At 37.6% G+C, this 18,739-nt stretch overlaps 1 protein-coding gene across 7 annotated transcripts in view; it reads left to right on the forward strand.

The window, feature by feature from the left end:
- The window catches only part of LOC137285192 (glutamine--fructose-6-phosphate aminotransferase [isomerizing] 1-like), a 68,821-nt gene that overhangs the window by 32,746 nt on the left and 17,336 nt on the right, over positions 1 to 18,739 (forward strand). For 3 of the 7 annotated variants that reach the window (XM_067817438.1, XM_067817440.1, XM_067817439.1), the window contains exons 7-17: positions 5,357 to 5,418; positions 7,585 to 7,664; positions 10,203 to 10,229; positions 10,437 to 10,481; positions 11,154 to 11,262; positions 11,809 to 11,972; positions 12,474 to 12,667; positions 13,169 to 13,447; positions 14,085 to 14,199; positions 16,398 to 16,525; positions 18,428 to 18,556. In XM_067817438.1, the coding sequence (XP_067673539.1) occupies positions 5,357 to 5,418; positions 7,585 to 7,664; positions 10,203 to 10,229; positions 10,437 to 10,481; positions 11,154 to 11,262; positions 11,809 to 11,972; positions 12,474 to 12,667; positions 13,169 to 13,447; positions 14,085 to 14,199; positions 16,398 to 16,525; positions 18,428 to 18,556 (1,332 nt within the window). The remainder of the gene's footprint in view (positions 1 to 5,356; positions 5,419 to 7,584; positions 7,665 to 10,202; positions 10,230 to 10,436; positions 10,482 to 11,153; positions 11,263 to 11,808; positions 11,973 to 12,473; positions 12,668 to 13,168; positions 13,448 to 14,084; positions 14,200 to 16,397; positions 16,526 to 18,427; positions 18,557 to 18,739) is intronic. The other 4 variants (XM_067817441.1, XM_067817442.1, XM_067817443.1 and 1 more) reach the window with 2 other exon arrangements.

The following is an 18,739-nucleotide window of genomic DNA, read 5'->3' on the forward strand; positions in this document are numbered from 1 at the left end:
GAGTAAGGACCCTTGAAATGCTCAGGTTTGTGTAGATCTTAGTGTTGAAGGTTGCATTAAAACCATGCTTTGTGTAAGGCAATGGTTGTTCTGGGCTCTAGAAACAGGACATGGAACTGTATATGTACATGTATCAGGAAGTGGAGAATCCCTGCTTCTATTTGAGCCTCATGGTCAACATGCAAACCTGACGTTGCTATCACTGATACAAAATCGTATTTCCGAATGTTAGTGACAGATTTTAGAAATATGGAGGAACAGATACAGACTTAAAAACTGTTCTCGTTGGAGAAGTTAGAAAAAGTTACAGACGATAATATTTACAAATGAAGGGACAAGATTTTCTAAGTTCTTCCGCGTTTGTTGCGTATTTAACTTACGAACAGAGGAAGTATGTTCTTTAAGTGATATTATGTGTGGAGATAGACAAGCAGACCAATATTGCACCATGATCAGCAAAACAAATTTGTCTTGAGATAAACTGGGATGTGATTGGTTAAGAAAGAGACATCAAGTCCTCGGGACTTGGATGTTGTTTGACCAGTCCCCAGACGGCTACTTGTACAAATATCTCACATGGCTTCAAAGGGAAACTTGTGATCGGCATGTGTTGCCAAACTTCTTGCTATAGTCACTTTTTTAGTTGTTGATCAATTTGAAGTTTAGAAATATTAATTTTGTTTGGCAATACATCAATGGCTTGTTTTCCTCAGTAATCATATCATGTTACAGGATGCTTATGCTTAATGAAACACATATTGTAATAAAATGATTTTTTTTTATTTCATTCAGTTTTTACTTTTACTTTTGCCACATGATAGTTATTTTTTCCAAAATATAAATAAGCAGCATTTGCAAAATCCTTTGGATATATCCCATAGACTTTATACATCCCTTATATACACCTAGGATATACTCCCAATGTACCAAATATACATTCAACAGAAGGACTTAAACAGCATATTTTTCCAGCACACATTACTTGTTTTGTGATAGGATATCTTTGTGTGTGTAGAACTCTAAAAGTTACTCTTTCTTGAAGACAATTTCCTGACTTAGACCTGGTGCATACGTGTGATGTCATCCTGCACTAATGTACCTTGAAGCAGGGTTAGTACACTAATATACTAGATTCTTGTTCATACATGTTATACCACTCCATTGTTCAGATATAGCACTCAAGAGAAGAAAGGGGTGGGGTGGGGGGTAGATTAAGGATCAAATGGGGGGGGGGGGGGGGGACTAGAGGGGAAGGAGGGGTACCTACACTTTGTGATTATACTGTGTTACTTCCTGGTCACCAGTCTCATGTATCACGTGTGGCACTGATTCAAGATTATCTGCACAGCGCAGTCTTCAGATTGAATGAGGAAGGATTGAGGAAGTCTTACGTACTTCATTCAATGTTGAGCTCTCCTGTCTGTCTATGTTTCACCATAAGTAATTACGCACATATGATGCTTGTTTGTATCACATTAACATTAAAATCTAGATAAAGTATAAAAATAGATGGATTTCAAGGCAAGGAATTTTATCCGATCTCACTCAAATGGAGCAGAAATTATTCAGTGAGTGATAACAGATAAATTACCTTTGAATAAATGCACAAGTCCAGCAGTTTGAGACTCTTCATTCTTTAACAACTCTGTGGTTAAATGAATTTCTTTTCCCAACATTTCGTGAAAAGATGGTGACAGCATTTAAATGGACTGAACAGAAAATGGTCTGCTTAGAGTTGATATTGCCTGTATGAATTGGAAATACGTGTTAAACAGTGAAACAGTATGTTAGAAGGCTATCTCTGAAAAACTGCCATTTGGCATTGTCAAAGCTTTTGTGAATTTGGAGAGCTTCTTCTAATTAAAGATCATATATACTCTAGGGGGTGCAAATGCATAAATGACTCATTGATATCCTTATAAATGAAACCCTGTCATTAAAACTGCTCATTTCGATCTTTAATTATCTTAAATCGACTTTTTTTGACAACAGTGCACAATTCTCAGCCACAAACGAAATTTCAACCAATCAGAGCGGCACGTCTCCGTGACGTAATAGTAGGTATAGATATGAGGGTCTATGCAGAATTTATCTACATTTCAGGGGTAAACTATTTCGTTTACAGGCTTGTACAAACCTGAAATTGCGACAGCTGTTGTGGAAAATAAAAGCTACATGTTCTCACAGTCTACAATCATTTAGTTTTGTCTCCTGCTTTGCCTAGTTTTCGAGTTACAAACCTTGTTTTTATAGATAATTCTGTCAAAATCACTTGGTGTCGCTAGGTTGTAGTCCGTGTTAGGTGGTATAAACCTACACGTTATTTGTCATCATTCACTTGATGCTCAGTTAATGAATTTATAACAGGTATAATTAGTGGTAACGCCACTTAGATTACCCGACAAAGGTCCCCATTTGGCATTTATTGTGTCTGGATTGATCAAAGGATTAACCGATAACACGCTGATTGATTAATTACTTTTATGCGGATTTAAATGAAGATTTGTTAAAAAGGTAGTGTTAATGTATGTACATTTACTAATCTTTACTGAATACACTTTGTCGTGTCTGTGTCTATGTAAAAACAACACCCTTCTTTCATTCCTCGAACAAGGTAATAGCCTGACATTGCACCCTTAACTTTAATTTGATTTAATTTAATTATTTGCATTTTGTTTGCAAGTTGTCATAGCTTTAAACAGAATCATTGTTTTCGTTGTGAAGTGTAATGATACAGACGGTATATAGTAGGGCGTGCGTGGGAATTATGATTCATAAAGGCGAGCTATAAAATGTCTAGGTATTACATTCTTGTTATATATTCGCAGATCGCTTCCTTTTATTAAGTTTCAAAATGCATACAAGGATGATTATAAAGTAATTAGGATTATGAGACCAAATATAAAGACGTATATTGACAAGTGTCTACATACTTTTGAGTGAACATTACAAATGAAGTAAATTTAGCAAGTGAAGAAATTTATCGCCCAGTTTTGTCACTTCGACCCCCGATCTCGCTTATGTTATGTTACAGGTTGTGTCATGCAAACTCCTTTTGGTCATGATTCAAAGACGTATTTAACTACTGCTAAGAAGTAGTTTTGATTTTGTAAGTCAGTGATTTTCTTGCTGAAAACAAGCCATAATCTTAAAAATCCAAATGAACTTTAGTTCGTGACTTCACGATTTTCAAAAATGGCGGCGCCCTGTCAGAGGATGAATGCTATTTAAGTCTGTTTTCTCTTACAAAGTCCAAATTACTTTCTACTGGTAGTAAAATATGTATTTTATTGATGGACAATAGGATTTTGCGTGACATTGCTTATAACATAACAATTTCACTCTTGGAAGCGAGGATGTCAATATAATATTACTTAATCTTTTTACCTTTGCTTTCGTGGAAGAAGTCGTTATGTTACAAGTTGTGTCATGCAAAATCTTTTTGGGCATGATTCAAATACATATTTAACTACTAGTAAAAAGTAACATATGTCATATTTGGGATTACACTTTCTCAGTAAAGTACAAATTCTAGGTTTTTTTTGGTTGAGTCCCCGCACCCTCAGAGTCAGGCACCTAATCGCTAGCACACAAAGTCAGCCGCCTAGCCCAGGGCTCAACTACCGCGACATCCACAAAAAATGAAAGTCGGACAACTGGTAGTCTAGACTGCGTACTTTGTGTACCCCTCTGATATGTGTGAATTGGCACGGCTCCCACGGCCGAAAGCTATGATTATTTCTAAAATGGCATCGTGTAATCATAGTTAAAGGTAGTTTTGATTTTCTAACTTGATGAAAACAAACCATAATCTCAATAATTCTAACAGACTTTAGCCCGTGACTTTACAATTTTCAAAAATGGAGGCGCATGTCTGAGGATAAATGCTGTTTAAGTTTGTTCTCACCGACTTACAAAATCAAAATTACTTTTCACTGGTAGTAAAACATGTATTTTATTGATGGACACTAGGATTGTATGTGACATTGCTTATAGCATAACAATTTCACTCTTGGAAGCGAGGCGGGGGTCAATATAATATTACTTACAATAATATTGTCACTTCGACCACAACCTCGTTTCCGAGGAAGAAAGCGTTATATCCATGCAAAATCCTTTTGGTCAACAATGTGTAGTAAGCAGTCTTGATTTTATAGACTCAATGAAACTTTAACTCCATTCTCTTTCCTGGAAGCGTGGTAGGGGGCGAACCATCCGATATAGTATATACCACAAGCTTCCACAACGCTCGCTTCGCACACACAAACAACCAATTTAAGCACAAACTACGGGGTCTGGTGGAAATCTGTGCATAGTGACACCATCACTCGACCCCAAGGAGCAATTGACGGCAACACAACAGTTCGGCATGTCTTTGGTGACATCGAGAAATCAGCGAAATGATGTTCCTTGTAAGACGTCACTGCAGGGCTCTAGTGACAGCTTTTTAGCAACTTTTAAGTGCTTAGTATTAATTAACCCCAGTTTTTTAAAAAAAAGAATGGTGTTCCGTTTATGACTAACCAGAAGTCATTCTTATACAGTGATAAAAAGAGTACCAAAAACTTGAGTTTATTCATTCTTTAAACTCGAACATTTACAACAAAGTGGAAACCTGCGTCTCCAAAATGGAGACAGACAAAGGAAGTTTAATTTGTCACAAGCATCTGAGTAAATATACCACTCAGTTTTAATTAAGGACATTAGTGTTATTCATGACATACAAAACTGTCTCATCAGTATCTGTTGAGTGCACTCTAATGTTTTCCTCTTAGCATGAAAAACAAGAGTGAACTAACGGCATCTATTGTTCAGGCTGCTGACTTGGTTAATACATGTCATCATTGCTTAGTTTGTGTTAAACAAACAAAACAAAACTTTTCTGAACTGAAATTATCCACTGGGAATGACCAAAAGCGTGATACTTCCCTTCAGACTGATATGTCGTTCTAGGATGAACCTTTTTTAGAAGCAGCTTATCAAAAATTTGACTCCTCTGTCTCCTAGTCTGTGGAAATACAGGAGAATGCTTTAATAAATGAACATGGATATAACGAACTGACGGCTATAGCGAACTGTTTTAAAAGTCCCCAGTTAACCTAAGTATATTATCACATAAAAAAAGTCGTGAATAACGAATTTTCTATAATGTACTTAATGGCTATAGCGAACTGATTTGCAATCCCCACGCATCCCAGGTAACACTAATTAATGGCGTGATTTCGTGAATTGCGAACTACGGATATAATGAACTAATTTCAGTGGTCCCTTGTAGTTTGTTATAAAAGTATTTTACTGTACACCGGTACAGGGAATGTACCAAATCTGCTAATAATATTGCCTTCATGTTTTTCAGGAGGGAGCCTTTGCCCTGGCCATGACTAGCACACATTTCCCAGGAGAGATCGTTACGACAAGGTAGGTCCTAGTTACCTCGAGATCAATGCAATCATAAATCTTTCATCATCTTGAGTAGTATGTTTACAGACACCTATCACAAGAGGCTTAATGCATGTGTCATTATGAACAATAGCTGCCTGTGGGCAGATCTAGATCGAATCTTGACGAGGATCTGCCGTTGAAGTTTTGTAGTTGCTTATGTATTATGCATGCATGCATTTTAAAAAATTACGTACCCATGCACACCTGTGCTAAATAAATGCCAGTGCTTCCAAAGAAATTACTGAAGGGCTTAGTGGGGAAGGTTGAGTCCATCTCAGTGCAGAGACCGAATCTAGAAAGATTCATAAAGATCCAGGTTAGACCAGGGCCCACTTGCACAAAACAATCTTAGAGATACAATTATTGTAAATCCTTAAGATCGCGATCTTAGGCTTCAGCTACAATCGCCATCCACTAGCACAAAGCAATTGTAGGCTAAGATCATTGTAAGTTACAATCAAAACTTACAATTGGTCGGAAGCAATTGTAAGGAGCTAAGATCATTGTAGTCAGTAGCAAAATGGCGTCCACATTGGTGTCAATTTCACGCAAATAATTAGCTTTACGTTTGGGGATTGCTTTCACATTGCATAAAACTGTATGATTTGCCTCGACACTTCAGCGACACGGAGAATGCAACATTGATTTAACGTCAGAAATATCGTTATTAGCGGTAGTGAACAACAGAAATATCGAGTCGATATCATAGAGTACAATTCTCACCCGATTCAGTGTTGGAAAAAGTACGAACACCATGCCCTTTTGATAAACAAGGAAAGGATAGTAACGAAAGGTGTCTGCATGCGATTAGCAGTGGCCATGACCTTTTCAATAACTCAAGGGCAGCTAATCTTAGTTTTTACGCAAGATGGGAGTGGTTTCCCTTTGCATATTATGCCCTTGCCGTAAAATCCTCAATGCCTAAATACAATGCATGTTTTGTTGTGACAGAACAGATCTCCACGTGTTTCTTTTCGGTTAATGATTTTGTCTTAGTTTATCATTGAAATAATCTAATTTTATTTATGTGCTATCTTTTAATTTCATGATTATTATGTCTATAAATCAAGACCCAATGTGTTAACGTATTTGTTTGCATTTCATTACTTGCATAAAACATGATATTTCTGTGGTTGCAGTATCACGTCTAGTTCATAAAAAAATTAGAATGTAGAAAAGTTAGAGAATAACCCCTGAGGTACGAGTGATAATACATGTTACCTTCCACGTTATCGCTTCTTTCTTCAACGTTATCATTTTCTTCAAAGATTTGTGGGTTGGGGTTTTGGGGGGTTTTGTTTTGTTTTCATGAAAAATCTGCAAGGTGCAATTAGGGAAGGGGTGTCATTTGCGTGCAGTAACCAGTTCCACGTTTTATTTGCCCTGCATGCTATGCGCACTTGAAGACAACTATAGACAGGAGTCGAGTTTAAGAAATTTGTACCTCCAACGTTGAAGAGTTCGATCTTAGTTAAGATTGCTATCTTAAATTCATGCTGTCTTAAGATCGTGTTTGTGCAAGTGGATTATAGCAATTGTATGGTGATTGTAAAGTTGATTGTAGGGGCCTAGGATCGATTGTAACTAAGATTGCTCTGTGCAAGCGGGCCCAGATCTTCAAAACCCATGCTTGTTGCAAGAGGTGACTAATGGGATCAGGTGGTAAAACTCGCTGACTTGGTTGACACATGTCATTGTATCCCAATTGTGTGGATCAATGCTCATGCTGTTGATCACTGGATTGTCTGGTCCAGGCTTGAGTATGTACAGACATAAGCCAGAATATATGTGAGAGCTTGTAAAACTAAACCCACCCAACCTGGAAATGTCTCTTCAACTGGAGAAACATGATACCTTTGCATACAATGATATAACACCTTAAAAAAACCTCAAAAGGCTAAACCATGTGATAATTGAAATCTTTGTCACATGGTTAATTCACCGAGGTGAGGAGGCCACATTAGTGAGAATCAAATTACCATAATTCATGCTGAATATGTAGGTAGACTGCCTCAATACCCCAGACTGTCATGCTGTGTCGGTAATACTGTTTTTAACACATTCTTAGAAACCAACCTTTATCTATTATTTGTGTCATTCATTGCATAATCATTTGTCACAGTAACCGATTTTGTATTTTAGACGAGGAAGTCCACTTTTAATTGGTGTAAAGAGTCGGGCTAAACTGACAACTGATCACATCCCGATCCTGTACAGCAAAGGTGAGAAATAAACTTTTTACTTCTCACATACCTGCCTCGTGAATATGTTTGGATGCTGCAATGTGAAACCAGGATGATCCACAGCATGGATTGATGTTCGTATTATCAACCATGGGTTTGGCTGGTCCAGGCTGTCGTTTCCATGACAACATGCTCTATTGTGGCGGTGTTGGTATGTAAATATATTCTCTTTGCTGATTAGCTGCAAGGTCTCCACATGGACGTGTTTTGTTCAAGAGGTAAATCTGTGTTTCATTCACAGGTAGTCTATTATGAAATTGGACTGGCGTTAAATGGTATAGGACTACCAAAAGCTTGAAACTATGATATTCACTTTCACCTCACTGGAGTAATCTTGTCTTTTCAGCACTTTTAATGCAAAAAATACCAACAACATAGATTAAAATGGACAAATTATGTAGCCAAACCTTGCCCATGCATTTCTTGACTTTTTCTTAAATAGAATCATTGGTCAACCTGAAGTGAGAGTAGTTTTCAAAGACATAGTACCAGTGATGTGTCCAAGTGATCTGTATCTGATACACTGCTTTGTATAGAAGCTGAACAGAGGAGGGATGACCAATCAGATATACATTCACTTCCTACAAATCAGGGATGGCAATTTTCCACTGATCCACAGATTTCTGCTGATTTTAATTCAAATTGATCAATTTTGTGATTCATCTGAACCCCTATTTGATGACATAATATTACGTTTTCAGCTGAAAACCAATTTTCCTGTTGCCATCCCCATATAAATATTGCCTTGATTTTTCACCACAATGAGAGTCCATTGAGTGTTACTTCTGAGCGTAATTTAGCACATGCTGTTTTTTCATTGTTAGTAATGGATTATCAAAGAAACTGGTGGAATTTTATGGTCAAAATCAAGAATACCAAAACTATCCCAAATTTCCCTTTTGGTTGAGTCTATCTCATCTGAAGATGAGTGTTTTCAGATTTAATGTGGGTGACAAAATGAAAATGTACAAATATTCTTTAATTTTGTTATAACTCAGCCAGCTTTGATGTAAAAGGTAAAATGCTTAATTTGGAGAAGAGCATTAAGTAGATTTATCTATGGTTGTTTTTAAGTCGTGACATGGTGTGTTTTCTGAATAACTGCATGAAATTGTGTGTACCCATTTCACACTGATATATTTTTTTAGACTTCATGTAATGTTTTGTTGTTTAGAGTGCATGTATTCTACAAAGGCTGATGGAATAAACAGACTGACATATGTTGCTTAAATGTTTGGTGTGACCTCTTTTGGAACCTACTTTGCTCATAATTGGTAGGAAAATACATCCTTATCATCATCATGATAATCATTTAATCATGATAATCATCAGAATAGTTGGTTCATTTGAAAAGTGAAGTAGTGTAGCGTTCTCAAATAGAGGACTCTCCTCTCTCTAGACTTAGTCAGTGGATGAGTTTTTATTTAGAATTATACCAGCAATATCATTTGGGGGTGGGAGGGAGGGGATGTGCAGGAAATGACTGTCAAACATTGTGGCCATGTGGGTAATGGAATATGGGTCTTCAGTGTGACTACTAAAGGTGATAGGTCGACTTTTGATTATATTTTCCAAGGCCAAGGAGACAAACTAAGGTGTCAGTATGGTTAGCTAGATTGTGATGATTATGTTGAGACTATGGAACAAGAATGTGCTTAGGACACTATGTGAGGCCTAAAATGGAGCTGATACAGCAGATATCTTTTAATATGTCTTTGTGGCACTTACTTCTTACGTCTCTTACAGAACATTACAGTTGTTTTCCTAGTCATGATACAGGGGAGGTAACAATGTGGGAGAATGTCATTTCAGCTTTTATGATGATTTCAAAGTCAGTTTTGAAAGGAAACATCACATGAGTTTCTGTGTAGTTTTTATTTTAATGATGCAGTAATTACAGGACGTATAATATTTTTATAACCAAATATACTGCAACATGATTTAAACCTTGAAATGCATGTCTTTTATCAGTTTTGGGTGGAGTCCTACGAAGATGGCTCTAGGTCATTTGAACCATAAATATACTTCGTCATCTAATTATGATTATGGGAAGATTTTGTTTGTCAAATTTTAATGAATTGAAGGAAACTTGATACTGATTATATGAAATTACCATTGTATACCATTCAAATCTTTGAAGGGCATTTAGAAATGGAATGCGTAAGACAGCAAGATTTATGGATGTCAACTTCCTCATTGTGAATGCCCTGAAACTTGGTGTTATTCACACTAAAGAAGCTCACATCCATTGATCTTGTTTTTCTAATTGAATAATGTTGTATTATCTTTGACCTTGGGCATTAGTTGCTGTCAGCTTCACTACACATGACCTGCTACATGGCTGTATGATGTAGTTTCGTGTTATTTTCCAGGATTTTAATTTGATTTTATTCTTTTTATTTTGTTTGATTGCTGCACATTAAGATCCATGTCTTTTCCAGGTTAGACTAGTAGTCTCCATACAGCTTGCACCTCATTTGTTAACTAACCATATCTTCCTCCATCTTACGCATGCAGGTTGTAAAGAATTGACGTCTACGGAAGGTACACAATTCTAGCATCTTCTCTGCTGTAACCTGTCTTATACAGCTCAGAGCATGGCTTTTTCACTTTACTTATAAAACTCAAAACTCAGGATTTAAATTCATTAGCTAATATAATGGAAAATCGGCTCAAAATGTGTTGATAATAAGAGGTGCAGAATATGTTAATGAGGGATTTTAACAGATGGCGCTGTTTTAATCTGAACAGGTGGGTCAGCGAGGGCTTGTGGATATGAAGAACTCCCCAATGAAAGTATGATTGGTTTGGTGCCAAGTGCTATAACTGTTCATGTTTTTCAAGCCGATGTACTCCAAAATTAACCTTGATATTAATTTAATTGTTTTTTTAAAGTGATTTTTTTTGGTAAAGAAAAATTTAATTGATAGATCTTTCATTAATGTAATTCACATGTGTAATGATCATTGTAGGTTTTGCTTGTTTACTGTGTGTGACATTTGCTTAGCTTTCATCTACAAGAATATAGCATGAGGCATTGACAAGATGGCTGCTTTCCTAACATGTCATACTAACACTATTTTCATTTTCCACAATGTTTGTGTCTGGAGTAACAAGCAGTACTGCATCTGGTTGATGCGTGGATGGTTGTTGTGCTTTGGAGGGGAAAATAAAAGTTATTTTGTTGATTTTGTCAGTTTGTACATAGATACAAGGATTGCTGGCATTGCATGGTGGCGATAGGAAACACCTCCTTGACCGCCCCTCCCCACCCCAATCTTACGATGCATCATGGGATACAAGCAATTCTTGGTATTCTTATGTCCAAATGACAGAACACCTCAATAACACATGCAACACAGGAGAGACTATGTTTAAAAAAAATGGATTTGTTTTCATTGGTAACAGAAAATCAAACAAAGGTATTAGTTCTTGAAATGATTCTAACCCTCTGGCTGTCTGTTTAAGGTGATCATCGAGGTTTTGTGGGGACAACACATCGTAATGAGGATCAAACTGAGTTTCACCCCGTAGGACCAAACAAGGAGGTGGAATACTTCTTTGCCTCTGATGCCAGGTAATAATGGGGCCTCAAAGTTCTGGGATGTAGTTGTTGGATGTAGTTCCTGGGACTGATGCAGACATTTTGATTTGTTGATTCATATTGGAGGCTATATGATGCTGACCTGTATTTAACCAAGTCAGGACCAGACCATTCACTGATTGAATACTGATCAATTAAATGAGATAAAATGTCAGTGAATCCTTTTAGGTAAAGTTCATGATAAGCGTGTGTTGCTGGAGACAAATCCTGACTAGGAATATTTTGTCTTGACTTTCAGCGATTGGAGTGTGGTATTAGTCTTGAGCACTGAGAATGAAAATAATTGTATGTTATTGTGTCTAAACTTTTACAGTTTTGTAAGAGCTCCTTCCAAAAGAGATCTTGAACACCCATACTTTAACACTGGTTTATGTATCACCATATTCAATACTTTCTTCATCAAGTTGAACTGAGCATGGGTCATGACAGTGTAGTACACTACAATCAACTAGACACCAGACAGAGAGTATATTTACATTTAAACTCTCCTGCATGACATTAGTTATCCTGAATTTTCAGTGCCATCATCGAGCACACCAACCAAGTGATCTTCATGGAAGATGACGATGTTGCAGCCGTCCAGAATGGGAGCCTCTCCATCCATCGTATATCTCGCAGCATTGATGACTCCACAGTCCGTGAGGTGATCACCCTCAAGATGGAGATCCAAGAGATCATGAAGGGTAAGGAGAGCGGTCACAGACCACTGGTCCATAGCCAAAGCTTAGTTAGTTTAAATCTATCAGTGTAGTAACCTCAGCTGGTAATTGTTTACGTCATTATGCTTGAAAAGAGTGCTGAAAGCAGATGATGAGAATGTTTTTTACTTAACATCCTAACTTTATTAGAAGCCCCATCTTAGTGAGGGAATGTTGTTTTCAGCAGTTTAAGTCAATATCAAATGAAAGTCTCTGAGCAGGTGACATGATTTAGGTTTTATATATTGGACCCATGTTGGGAATCAATCCCAGACCTCTGGCCTGATGAGCAAACACTTAACCACCAACTTAGTCCACTTGCATGTCATTAGTATCATTATTGTATGATATTTATTTAGTGCACATATCCACGTAACTGGAACATGCTCAAATCACTGGTATTGGAGGTTCTTAGGAAATATTGGGAAGTCAGTACAACTGAAATTTGATCACTGTTTAACACTATTCTCCCTTTACATCTTGCAGGTAGTTTCAGCTCCTTCATGCAAAAGGAGATCTTTGAACAGCCAGAGTCTGTAGTCAACACGATGAGAGGTCGAGTCAGCTTTGATGCAGAACACGTCGTCCTTGGTGGCATCAAGGACTACATGGGTGAGATCCGGAGATGTCGCCGTCTGCTCTTCATTGCCTGTGGAACCAGCTTCCATAGTGCTGTTGCAGTGAGTCAACCTCTTTTAGTTTAGTATCTATGGAAACAAAACAGTGGTATTGCAGTCATGAGGAATATAAATATTTATGCTGTCAGTACTTTTTGCTGCGGAAGTTGATGATTTGTGCTTAGTCTGTTTTGCTTCACAAGTTTTAGCAGATGTCTCAGGCCACAAATGACCTGCTCTGGTAATATAACTTTATTATGTCTTCAGTACTTATGAAATGTAGGAAATGAAAACTTTGTATGTATAAACTGTTTCAACTACCTTAGTAGCCAGTAGAATTGTTACGAAGGACTTGATAATTCTGTTAACATCACTTCCAGTTCCACAAAGTGATCCTAGCTCTGACAGTCGCTGTCCATTCTTCCCTGTGACCATGAATAGCAGCTTAGATCAGTTTGTGAAATGGAACTTGGGATAGTGGACGTCCATAACAGTGAGGATCCACTTAGGTACGAGTGTTAGTGACACAAATGACTTGTAATATTTGTTTCTGTGTGGTATCAGACACGACAGCTGCTAGAAGAGCTTACAGAGTTGCCAGTGATGGTGGAACTAGCCAGCGACTTCTTGGACAGAAGCACACCAGTCTTCAGGGATGACGTCTGCTTCTTCATCAGCCAGTCTGGGGAGACAGCAGACACCCTTCTCGCTTTACGGTACTGCAAGCAGAGAGGGGCTCTCATTGTCGGCATTACCAACGTTGTGGGCAGCAGTATCTGTCGCGAGTCGCACTGTGGAGTTCACATCAACGCAGGCCCTGAGATAGGTGTGGCCAGCACAAAGGTAAGGATGCACTGGCATTGAATCATGGTATTGTTAATACGGGCTTGGTGATGTCTGGTGAAGGTCTGTTCTACCCTGGACTTTCACGGGTCTCAATGTGGTGAAAGTATTGTTTATTATTCCAATGCCCACCTTTACTTCCCACCTCGTGAAACCTATTTGTAATGTGAGTTGAGTGTAAGTGGCCACCAAACTGATGGGATATCAGGCTCATTGATTTGGCTGATTTAAATGAGTTAATATTCAGCATCACACTGGCAATATCTCAGCCATATCATAACAATTGGGTGATTTGACCCTAATGACATGGATCATTGCTCATAATATTAGTCGGGTGGTGGGGCAGCCTAGTGTTCGCACATCATACTGAAGACCAAGGTTTAATTCCTGACATGGGTACAATCTGTGAAGCCTTTTTCTGGTATTTCCTGCTGTCACAGTGTGGACTATTTCTGAAAGTGGTGTAAACCTCAGTCACTGGAGCCGGATTTAAATTATTTCCAGTCGACTGTCACATAAATGGAATAGGTCTGCATTTGGCGTTAGTAAACTAAGACACACTTACACCTATCAAAACATGTGTTTAGTGTGATGTGAAAGTATATATTTAAAAAAATCCCCCCTTCCTCATGGCCAGGCATACACGAGTCAGTTCATCTCACTGGTGATGTTTGGGCTGATGATGTGTGAGGACCGCATCTCCATGCAGCAGCGGAGGAAGGAGATCATCCAGGGACTCAAGAAGCTTCCAGGTAAAGGGTGTTAAGAAAAAAACCTGTACATTCTTATTATCTCGCACATAAATGCCGTTTTCTGAATGGCTGAGCACTCTTCTATTATTTTCAGTGTACCTCTCTTACAAGTTTCATGGTAGTGCTTCTTTATCTCGAATAACAGTGAATCACACATGATGCACAGAAATGACCGATATTTTGTGAATGCTAATCAATGGAAGAGTGATAACTCTAAATTTGTTTTTATTGTGTTGTCTGCAAAAATTAGCGATGACTACGAAAAGACAAATAAATTTTGACAAAGCATTCAAATGTAGTCCCTGTGAATAATAAGAAGGGGAATGAGACCTTGGTGATTTTACTAAGACAATCCCTGTGGGGAAAAACAGCAAGATGAAAGATTCGGACTCAGGGAATATAAACAGATATCGAGGGAACCCATGCCCCCTGCATGACCAGTGAACAACTTATGATATCATGCAAACTGCTAAATGTTCCATGTAAACCAACTTCCATCCTTAATCTGAACTTGTCATTCAACATCTGATAGAGTAGGATAATATATGCTCAAACAAGATATGTTTTTGCAGAATGTATTTATTATCCAGAAAACTGCTATGTGCCTGACAAGAACCCAAAAGTGATTTCTGTAGGACCATTACACCTCAATGATTTCAGCAGTATTTTATGATGTGATTATTTTAGGATGGGAATTAAAATAGCTACTGTTGATTACCTAGTAATGATTGATTTAAAGGGCTCTGTGTGCTAATGCAGATGCTTGATAGGGATTTGTTTGTGCTGTATAGGGTCACTGACTCACTGACTCCCTGCTCTATGCTTCATGTTTGAGGTTATATTTGTCATCTAATAATGTTTTGTTTTTTTGCTGGTAACATGATTTTTGTGTACAGAGGGTTACAATTGGTCTTCATACTGTATGTATTTGATGTAATTAACAACAAATGTTATCAAAAGGTCTGACATGTTTTCTTTGTTGAAATATATCATCGTATTCCAAGTGCATGGATTAGCACTCATGATGTCTATTGCTAAATGTTCATTCGTCACCACTCGCCCCTTTCCGTAACCTCCAAGAATACTCGTCCCCCACTCGATGATTATTATTTGAAAAAACACGACAATGCGGTGCTTTGATAAAATAATCCTGACATAATAATGCTTTTTGGCATTATTTCATTGTTTAAAAATCATGGAAAGTATATGTTGTCACTGACAGTACAAAGAACATAGCTAACAGAATTGTGCTTTCTAATTTGAAGTGTCGGATAAAACCCATGCTACTGATTGTGAGAGATTCAAATACATGCACATTGGTCCAAATGAGTGTTTTTCTGATGATCTTACAGGCTTGTTGTGGTGATCGTAAGTGTGCTTCAAACAGTTTTAGGAAATATTATTCTAAATCGCTTGGAGTTTTAAAACAATATTATTAGATCTGTATAACTAATCAATGTTAATCTTTAACACTGGGCACATATACCATATCTCAAGGATATTTAACTATGAATTTTGGGGGGATATTCATATATTTTTCATCAAATTCAGTTAAAATTCCACTTGGGTATGACAGCAAGGTTACACAAATGTTCAGTTTGAGAAATATTTTGAAGTCATTTTTTAGTTTCTGCCTTCGGATTAAATGTAGCTTGTTGTTTTTAAAAATAAGTTGTATTTTCATATTCAATAAAACAAATCTCATTTGTAATTATTAAACCCTTTGAAATGGAAATATAAGGAGCATGAGGCAATAATTAGTGAGAATATGTCTTTAACAAATGTGTTTTTCTCTGTATTTTAGTTGTCTCATTGACATAAATAAGTGAAAAGAAAAACAGCAGTACGATATATGAGTACTTCTTTGATATTAGTACCACTGGGATCAACCAGCAGTAGAGTTATCGTTCTTGTTTGAAGTAGTTCTGATGTTCCTACGCCAATATGAAATCCTTTGAGAGGGGCACAAGTTGCTATTTGACTTGTCCTGGAATAACATGAGTGGGTCATAAATATGAAATGTTGTGAATAGACTTGATTATTTACAGACTATTGCCAATCAGATTATGTTAGATGGAATATTAGTACGTGTGTTGTTTAGCAACTTACAGTTAAAAATGATGTCGAGAATGAGTAGTGAGTGAGGTGTTGTCATTCTTCCTACGATCTGTCATCATGGTTGTTGTTGTTTTCATCAGACCAGATCAAGGAAGTTCTGAAAATGGATGAGCAGATCCACAACCTGGCACAGGAGCTGTATCAGCAGAAGTCTCTCCTCGTCATGGGCAGAGGCTACAACTATGCAACGTGTCTGGAGGGAGCCCTGGTGTGTTGTCGCAGTTGTATAACCTGTTTGTAAACTTGTTTCCTCCCAAGGAACTCGTGTTGAGTAGTGGTGGGGTTGCCCAGTTGTTAACGTGTCTGCTCATCACACTGAAGATCTAGGTTCAATTCCCCATATGTGTACAATTTGTGAAACCCATTTCTGGTGTCCCTTGCTGTGATATTGCTATAAGTGGTGTAAAAACAAACTCAATCACTTTTGCTGACTTGAGGTTCCAGATAAAATGCTTCATACAGAATGCAAATCTATGGCTATAGTGGTCAAACACAACAATGTTGGTTGTGAGTCATTGTCGTTAAATCAGTCACTTGTTTGTCTCGTTGGATATTGATATGACTCCTGTCATACAACTGGAACATAGCTGGGACAAACAACAGAAATAAATATTCTTGCTTCAGTTTTGATTTCTTATAAATAATTTATGAATTGTAAATGTAAACTGTAGGTAAGGGAGGTAATTCGGGTGTGAAATTTGGCACACATTCATGATTACATGAAGTCTGCCTTTACTCAGTATTCCTCGTGTGTCATACAGATACTGAAACAGATATATCCTTGAAAGCTCATGCAATTATTATTATGAACTGTTTTTCCCATATTATATATTCATCCTTTAGATGTTAGTCTACCATACTCCTTATGTCGTAACTGTTGACAGTTAGACCTTGGTATCCCCCTGGGGCATATAGTTGACGCCTTCTGTCTGTCCGTCCATCCATCAGTAATCATTTTTTTTCTGGAGCATAACTCAGAAATCGTTCAATATTTTTAGACCAAACATGATGGATATAATAATCTCAACCTATGGTTGTGCCTTTTGCTATTTACAGATTTTTGGTATTTTTTTTTTTTTTTTTTTTTCCATGGAACATTTTAGTCTAATGGTGGGGTGGGCTTCGTCTCCGGAGGGACTGAAAAAACATTCAATGTTTTTCTGCAAAACTTGGTAGATATATTAATCAGGACTTGAAGTGGTGCTTTTTGGTATTTACAGGTTTTTGTGATTTATTAATTTCTCGGTTTCCATGGAAACGTTTCGGACATAGTCCCAAAAGTGAGGTGTTAGTTTCATTTCTGGAGCAGAAGTCCCAAAAGTGAGGTGTTAGTTTCATTTCTGGAGCAGAACTCCAAAACGGTTCAATATTTTTCTGCAAAACTTGGTACATATATCAATCAGAACCAAAAATGGTGCCTTGTGGTATTTACAGGTTTTTGTGATTTATTATTTTCACGGTTTCCATGGAAACGTTTCGGACTTCGTCTTACTAAATGGAGGGATGGGTTTCGTTTCCGGAGCAGAACTCAAAAACCATTCAATATTTTTCTGCAAAACGTGGTATATATATCAATCAGAACCTAAAGTGGTGCCTTTTGCTATGTACAGGTTTTGGGTATTTCATATTTACTTGTTTTCCATGAAATATTTCAGACTTAGTCTCAAAAGTGAGAGTTGTGTTTCGTTTCCGGAGCAAAACTCAAAACCTTCTTAATATCTGTCAGAAAAACTTGGTAGATATTAGTGGCAGACCCCAGTGTGGTGCTTTTTGGTATTTACAGGTTTTTGTGATTTGTAATTTTCTCGGTTTCCATGGAAACTTTGTGGACTAAGTCTCAAAATGGAGGGATGGGCTTCGTTTCCGGAGCAGAACTAAAAAAACGTTCAATATTTTCTGCAAGACAAAGAGATTAAGTAACTGTCAGATGTTTTGTCCTTTCAAATATGTGGGGGCCTGGGGGATATGTCATCTTCTGATGACTCTTGTTGATAGAGTAGAGGACATATTCAGTAGCTAGTTGGAATGAGGTTGTATTAGTAGGTTTCTGTGGATCACTGCAGTTCAGGAAAATTACCTGATTACAAGATTTGTTGTGTTATCTTTTCAGAAAATCAAGGAGTTGACGTACATGCACTCTGAGGGTATTCTGGCTGGTGAGTTAAAGCATGGCCCCTTGGCACTGGTAGATCGTGCTATGCCTGTCATCATGGTCGTCACACGGGACAAGGTCTTCTCAGTAAGTAACTACGTGTAACATTACTGCAAACAAAATAGACCCATGTAGCTGAGGCTACGGGTAGTGAAGTTAGAATTTACCAATAGCAAAATATGCTCTCATCTTGGAGATTCTTGGTTAAAATTAGTAACATATGCTCATATAGGTGTCAAACGTTTGTCAATGTTGAAGTTCCATGCTTGA

The sequence above is a fragment of the Haliotis asinina genome, chromosome 5 (genome assembly GCF_037392515.1).
Source record: "Haliotis asinina isolate JCU_RB_2024 chromosome 5, JCU_Hal_asi_v2, whole genome shotgun sequence".
Classification (NCBI taxonomy): Eukaryota; Metazoa; Mollusca; class Gastropoda; order Lepetellida; family Haliotidae; genus Haliotis; species Haliotis asinina.